This window comes from Littorina saxatilis, linkage group LG12, assembly GCF_037325665.1.
Source record: "Littorina saxatilis isolate snail1 linkage group LG12, US_GU_Lsax_2.0, whole genome shotgun sequence".
NCBI classification, from domain to species: domain Eukaryota; kingdom Metazoa; phylum Mollusca; class Gastropoda; order Littorinimorpha; family Littorinidae; genus Littorina; species Littorina saxatilis.
The window spans coordinates 29197334-29205326 of NC_090256.1; the positions used below are offsets into that span (position 1 = coordinate 29197334).

At 43.7% G+C, this 7993-nt stretch overlaps 1 protein-coding gene across 3 annotated transcripts in view; it reads left to right on the top strand.

The window, feature by feature from the left end:
- LOC138981684 (uncharacterized) overlaps positions 1–7993 on the top strand; it is a 166071-nt gene that overhangs the window by 154355 nt on the left and 3723 nt on the right. Inside the window, exons 4-5 of one of the 3 annotated variants that reach the window (XR_011460690.1) lie at positions 1405–5835; positions 5869–7116. The exons of 1 other annotated variant lie outside the window; for it this stretch is intronic. Coding sequence is in view for 1 of the 2 variants with exons in the window: in XM_070354685.1 (XP_070210786.1) it covers positions 1405–3074 (1670 nt within the window). In the remaining variant the exon portion in view is untranslated. Of the gene's footprint in view, positions 1–1404; positions 7117–7993 lie in introns of those variants that run through there. One more of the 3 variants, XM_070354685.1, reaches the window with a different exon arrangement.

The window sequence follows — 7993 nt, forward strand, 5'->3', positions numbered from 1 at the left end:
CATTCTGGAAGGCTCCGCTTTGCTTGATGTAGTCTTGATTGGTCTGGATGAGTTAGGCCCAGAAGCATACTTTTTGCAGGGTCCAATTGTCCTTAGTTTGTGGAAGGTCTTGGGTTTTTTTTCTGGCAGAGAAACATGCCTTCTGCAAGGTCCAGCTTTACTGGGTGAATTTTGGCCGAGAAGCAAACTCTCTTTGTCCAGATTTGGTCGAGGTAAAGAAGGTTAAGAAGGGTTCTGGTTGGAAGGCCCAGCTTTTCTGGGCGGAGTTTGACCGAAAAGTCCTGGAAGCTCCTTCTTGTTTTCGTAGATTGAGGTCAAGAGGCAGACTTTCTTGAAGGCCCGGCTTTTCTGTGTGAATTTAGGCCAAGAAGCGCACTTTCTTGAAAGTCAAGCTTTTCTGAATAAAAATAGGTCAAGACGCGTGCGGTCTGGAAGGTCCAGCTTTACCAAGTGGGGAGTTAAGTCTTGCGTTTGAACCCCAAATATGAAATATGTTTCAATGTTAAAATGTGCATGACATTTGAGCAGTACTTTAATTTTCTGAAATCCCGCATCAAATCTGGGCGCGATGTACAGAAATACAAGAGAGAGTTTTCAATTAATTCCTCTGACTTTTTCAGGTGGATTCAACATAAACATGCCCATGCCAACAATGTATCTTTCTCGGCCAATCCGTACCATTCCTTCTTCCCATTATGACGCCACTGGAGACATGACGTCACCACGTCTGCCAACTGTCACGCGTTATCGTTGCGACAAGTGCGGTAAAAGCTACAGTTACGACACGGGACTGTTGCGTCACAAGAAGCAGTGTGACGGCGTGTACGACTTGCAGTGCAGTGTGTGTGGCAAGAGGTTCTACCGAAGGGATCAGCTGACGTCACACCAAACCTCACACAATCATCATGTGAAGAACTGACGTGCAAATGTGTTGTCATGTGAAGAAAAGCATAAACGCTCACTGCAGTGGTTTGGAGCTGACGAAGGCTTTCTACTGTATTGTTTCGTTGTTTCTGGTGTTAAAAGTGTTCAAACATTTAATAACGGCCTGTTCAGAGGTTTTACATGTGATGGCATGTTTACAGAAAGCACATTTTTGATGGCTTCTTTCAACGGTGATTTATGAAATAAACAAAAGCTTGACGGTGGTGAACTAGCAATTCCCTGCGCTGACCGAGTCCTCAACTTAAAAAAACAAGGTAAAACAGGAGTCACAAAGATCTTTCCTCTCCACAGAATCTCCTTTCTTATGATCGGTTGTTTATATTCGTTTTGCTGCTTGTTGCTAGGTTACACCTTTACGTCATATTTCACATGTGCATGAGACACAAGGCTCTTTAGCCTGTGGCCCTCCATATGTATATGTTTTACAGTTTCTTTTCTGTTTTTGTTCTGTACTTGTAGATGACGATGACGTGCAAGCAGTGATGGTGACGTCAACAGATGACCCCGAGGTGTGTTTCTACGTCACAACAACCCTAGCTGCCACGCAGCAGCAGCAGGGACACGAGTCGCCAAAGGACATCGAGTTTTACGTCTCCGACGTAGACTCTATTCCTGACGGGTCTCTCATTGACGCCTCGATCCACAACTCTCCTGTTGTTTATTCGAGGGCACCAACTTTGCACACGCTCTCTAATGCACAGCATGACGATCCTACCTACGGTATAGATTCTGACAACTTCGCTTACCAGCAGCAGTCCTCTGCATTTTCCACCCCCCAGCCACATGCAACAGGATTCGAAGGCCGAGCAGTAATACCTGACCCAGTGTCCGATACCGTCGATTACAAATACGACGTGTCGTATCTCTTGTCCTTGTCCCAGCAAAAGGAAGGTGTCTTCAGGGCAGCATCAGGACGTAGAGGTGCCGGTAGACCCAGAAAGTCATCCTCACTCGTGAGTCACTTTGGAACAAGGCATGTAGTTCACAGGGATGGTACACCACAGGCAAGCTCTTCTTCGACTGTTTTCCCTGGGTTTACACGGCAAAGGTCAGCAGACGGGAAGTTCAAAAGAAAGGGTCCAGGAAGGCCAAGAAAGCATCAAGGGGCTGCTTCATCTCAAAGGGGGAGAGGAGTAAGCATTCTACGTTCTGTGCTGGTCGGAAACTACGGAGACCACACAGCAGGAATGTCAAGAGGCGAGAATGCTAGCCAGACCCCCGGGACATCCGTGGCAGTACGTGGAGGTCTTTCTGTCCGGTCTCCACGCCCCCACAGCCAACAGCGCACCAGGGCCGCCATCCTGTCAGCTCGAGCGAAGAGGCGAGCTAGAAGGAGAACCCTCCAGTCATCTCCGGGACAAGAAGAAAGCCAAACACGTGTTGCTGCAAGAGAATCAGATACAGGTGATCTCCGACACACAAGTCTTGCTGAGAGTGGGAGCAGTAAGACCAGCGGGGAAGACACCGAAGGATCAGCAATCAAGAAGACAAGAGGACTACCAAGTCACCCTTGTGACAAATGCGGAAAGCGTTACTTGTACATTGGATCACTGGAGAAACACAGACAGAGGTGCCGAGGAGACAAGGAGAAGGACAACGAGATATGCCGCAACTGTGGCAAGCGATTCATTTATTCAAAGGCTCTTGAAACTCACAAAGTACACTGTGGCCGCACTTCTAGAACCGAGGACCAAGACAACGAAGACGACGACGAGGACGAAATGGACGACACTGAGGACAACGAAATATGCCGCAACTGTGGCAAGCGCTTCATTTATCCAAAGGCTCTCAAAACCCACAAAGTACACTGTGGCCGCACTTCTAGAACCGAGGACAAAGACGACGACGAGGAAGAAGGTGAGGTCGAGGCCGGCGACAACGGCGAAGAAGATGACAACGATGAAGAAGCGACTGGCACGGGCGTGACGTGCAGCAAGTGCGGCAGGTGTTTCAACGAAGAGCTCCGCATGAAGAGTCACTGGAACCACTGCACGCAGAGTTACTTCTTCAAGTGCTCGTTGTGCAAGGAGGGCTTCTTTCGCAGCGAACTCTTCGCGCAACACGTCGTCACCACGCATGGCGTGGATGCAAAAGATGCCATGTCACTGCGACAGACATACTGTTATTAGTATAGTAAAGTGGGGTACTTTTGTATCTGGTTGACGTGTATGTGTCTGGGGAAGGTGGTTGGAGGGAGCATGAAGTGTGCATGCGCGCAAACGTACACGCTCTCACACACTCACCCAAAAACGTACACGCGCACTTGTGCATAATGTCCCCTTCCCACTGGCTTCTTCGTAAACGTCTTTATTGTGTTTATTGTGAGGCGATGTTTTGAACTTCTGCTTTGATTCGGAAACGTCGTAAATCTTACTGATGAATTTTTATTTTTATTCTGCATTCGGCATTGCATACACGTTGCCTGTTTCATGGTTTCTGAAATTCGCTTTGATTTTGTCAAACATTCTGTAAAATAAATACTAAACATAAACAAATGTTTTATGTTTCATTGGAACTGTCACAATTTATGGTAGTAGGCCTACTTGAACGAATAATTCTATCTAATTTTTCTGTTGATGAATTGTCGGATTAATTTCTTCTGACGATTGATTGGTGGGTTTTCTGTTTGTTGCCTGTTGCTTCGCTTGAGCGCTACAAATGATGCACTGCCTTGATGGTTAAGGCCTAAAAAAAAAAATAGGTGTGGTTACGGTAACCCGACCTACCCTATTTTTTTGGGCCGACCCTATAACTTTTTATTACATTTGTCAAAAAAATACCAAAAATAACAAGTAAACGAGTGCAGAAAACGCAATGAAAGCGAAAGCGCCCGAGTCGCACACTTATTTCCCTGTCAAGTAGGTTTAATTTGTACACATTAGAAAAAAAAAGTTAAAAAAAAAAAAAAGTGATTGCCTACCTTCCTACCCTATTTTTTTTGGCTATGTTACCTTAACCACACCTATTATTTTTTTTGGCCTAATCAGACAAAATCTGATTCAACCTTCCTTAATTGAATCATGCTTTGGTTTGTTCGTTGACCAACACATAGAACACGTATTTTGACAATAATATCAACAGCAAAAATATTTGTATCGTGCGTTAGCTTGGAGGATAGTTGTATATAGCTATTCTGATTGACACGTGGGGGAATTCGGGGGCTGTGATTGGATGGTCTCACACATCCCTTTTCCGATCATCAAAGCATAATGCTACGGAAGTCGGCCATTTTTGCCAATATCCAAAAGCATATTGGCAATAACAAAGACGCATGGTTCCGGTTTCTTCCACGTGTATAAAGTACATGCATACCTCGCCAGGTTTGTTTTTGTGACTAGTCGACAGACGATGCCATTTGCTTTGTGTGTGTTTTTGTTGTTGCTTTATGTACATGACATACATTACGTGTAAAACACATGATTTTAACACAGAATTTAATGTCAGAATAGCTATATAAACGCTATTGTGTTTTCATCGAAGCAATAGGGTCCGATATTTAGACTCGAACAAGTATAATGCGACTCGTCGGCATTATACTTGTCTCGTCTAAATATCGGGCCCTATTGCTACGCTGAAAACACGATAGCTGTTAATGTTGTTTATCCTACATACGTGAGAGAGACACCCGTGAGATAATAATCGTTCAAATCACACGTGTGTATATCATGTAAATGAGGTCATGTCAAGCAAGTCTGGCAGGGACCTGTGTTTCCACAGCTTATGATGCCAAAGTCACCGAGACAAACGTCATTATAGAAACAAAAATTGCGCTCGCTAATTACCCTCGATGAATCTTTAGAACTAACACGTCACGCCACACTTTCAGTGTGACGTTTCTTTGCTTTGACGTAATAGATTGCACGAGGCTTTAGAAGAGATCGAGGTTCCAAAACAAGCGTCTTCAATTTAGCTGCCTCGACTGCAAGACATTTTCAGTAAAATACACGTAAGTAAAGTATGTAGGATAAACAGAATACTACATGGCTTGCTGTGTCGTACCAGATTTACACTCGTTGCTTTTTCAAATAGTGAACAGCTCGCTTTCGCTCGCAGTTCAATATTAAAAAAACAAAACTCTTGTAAATCTGGTACGACACAGCAAGCCATGTAGTATTCTCTATATCTTAACAGGTTACCCTGGAATAATTTCTGAGTTTGGCTTGGTCAGATGTCAATACTGTAAATATCAGACTGTAAATACTTTGTTTGCTTGTGGTATTTCTAGGTAAGCTTGTTGCTACGATATTTAACAATTTTATTTTCTTGGTCTAGCATCTTCAAATTTTACGTTTTAGATCTTGCATCTTATAACTGGTTATTTGAAGTCAAGTGTCTTGTGTGTTAGAGGATCGAGTATCTTGTGTTTGGTTGAGATTAAGTCACTTGTGTCTGGTTGAGATTAAGTCACTTGTGTCTGGGAGTTTGAGATCAAGTATTTTGTGACTGGTTGAGTTCAAGTATCTTGAGGGCCACAAAAATCGTGATCGTGATTGGCGTTTTTTGACCTTTCTGTGACCGTGATTGCCGAAATTTCCATTTCTGTGATCGTGATGGGACTTTGCCCGTGATCCGTGATGACAAAAAAATCAAGTCTCGTGATCGTGATCGTGATCGTGATATGTTTTCATCATTGACTGCGGTGATCATTGACAAAAATCAAGGTAACTGTGATCGTGAAAGCTAAAATTTCCCTTCCCGTGATCGTGATGATACCCCCCCTTTGGGGCCCTCTATCTTGTGGCTGGGTGTTTGAGATCAAGTATCTTGTGACTGGGCGTGTGAGATCAAGTATCTTGTGACTGGATGTGTGAGATCAAGTATCTTGTGGCTGGGTGTGTGAGATCAAGTATCCTGTGATTGTGTGTGTGAGATCAAGTATCTTGTGGCTGGGTGTGTGAGATCAAGTATCTACAGTTATAATAGGTGTGTGAGATCAAGTATCTACAGTTATAATAGGTGTGTGAGATCAAGTATATTGTGGCTGGGTGTGTGAGATGAAGTATCTAGTGATTGGGTGTGTGAGATCAAGTATCTAGTGATTGGGTGTGTGAGATCAAGTATCTTGTGATTGGATGTTTGAAATCAAGTGCAGACCTGTCCCAAAGAGTATTAGAAGAAACACTCCTTCTCGTGTAAATATGTGGGTTTTTTTGTTCGTCTGTTTGTTTGTTTGTTTGTTTGTTTGTTTGTTGTTGTTTGTTTGCTTGTCTCGAGAACCCATGGGGTTATGCGAGACCGATTCAGCTTTGATCTTATTCTCTGTTTTGTTCTCGGCCTACTCTTTCAAAACTATTGACATTTGAGGCATTTGAAAACAGTGAAATGGGTGGGGTAACTTAATGGAAAGCAGTCCCGGCACATGGAGCCGGTCCCACGGGATCTCTTGTGTCAATCACCGTGTGAACTATCGTTTTAAACTATCACATATTCCCTTCGTGTAAACAGCTCGGCTCACCGTCTCAGATGTGGCCAGGCGTTTACATATGACGAGAGCATCCCTCCACTGCATCACACACCAAACACCAACAGCCTGGGTGCCCTGTGGGTACACACGGAATTTGTAGTATTTAATTACATTTCTTAAAAGACACTATGTAGTGGGTTTTTAACAAATTAATTCATTTAAAAAAATCCAACTCCCCAAAGCAAGCAGTCAGGGTTTTGATTTTTGGTGTGTGTCCAATTGGAGGGGTACTTTTCTCCCATGTAAAAGCCGGGCCTGATCTGAGACGGTCGGCCAAACTGATTGCACTAGAAGACGTGTGCCTTTAACATTATCCACTTTTGCCCTTCTGTTGAATGCGCATGTCAACAGACTTGTTGCTTGCAATGAAAAGTCGATCGTTTAAATGAGAGAGAAAATCATTTCAGTGATTTTCAAAATTGTCACCAGAGAAAATGATATATTGCCAGATTTGCGTGCCTCGCAAGGACCTTATTTTAACAGCCATGATCTCCATAGATCTTGACTTATTCGCGCGTTTCCCTTACCACAAAAATACATGTATTCTCCTGTAAATAGCATGCATGTCGTTTTGTAATCAAAAGCTTGTATCGGCATGTGAACATATTTTGAGGTAGAAGGTGGCTTTTATTTATGTTTTTATATTCATCATATTCAGTGTATTTTATCAATTCGAATAAATGCCTGTTGTACAGGCTTAAAATCAAGATGTGTTGTTGAGATGTGCGCCCTCGTGGTACTTGCTGTCAAGTCATTGTTTCATACACCGCAAGGCCGTAGTGATGAATGGCTACAGAAATAGTAGACCCTTGATATGCATGAGCGTGAAGTAGAATGTTTTCAAACAGTTGTGTTATGCGTGAAATAAGAACTACTTTAGTTTTCTACAATTACTGTGCACCCATTTTCACAAACACTCACTCACACGCACACACGCACGCACGCGGCACGCACGCACACACGCACGCACACACACACACGCACGCACGCACGCACGCGGCACACACGCACGCACGCACACACACACACACACACACACACACTAAACGTAGGCATATAGGCGACAACGATCCGGATTGCGTATTTCATGTAGCTCTTGTGTTTTTAGTTTTTTGCTATTGTTCTTAGTTGTTGCGGATTTTCCCCCTCCTTTTCAGTACAAGTTTTTTGACATGCAGTTACATTGTGTGAAATAAACTAGCGTTTGCTTCAACCCTGGATCTTGTTAAAAAAAAAATGTGTGGCTGTGAACGACATTCTCTCTCTCTCTCTCTCTCTCTCTCTCTCTCTCTCTCTCTCTCTCTCTCTCTCGTGCACGGATCTTCACACGCACCGACACACACACACACACACACACACACACACACAGGAAAGGAAACGCGTAACCCACATAGATAAAAGGTAACACATACACACACATACAGGAAAGAAAACACTAATTCGTGCGAGCAGGAAAAGGGAAGTCAGGGGCTATATTCCGTACTGCGAAAGCTACCTTTCCACCCGGGAGGTTTTGCTCAACTCTAACAACCATTGAGATAATCATCAGCCATTCTTTTCTTGTCTTGCTAGGTCATTTGCTGT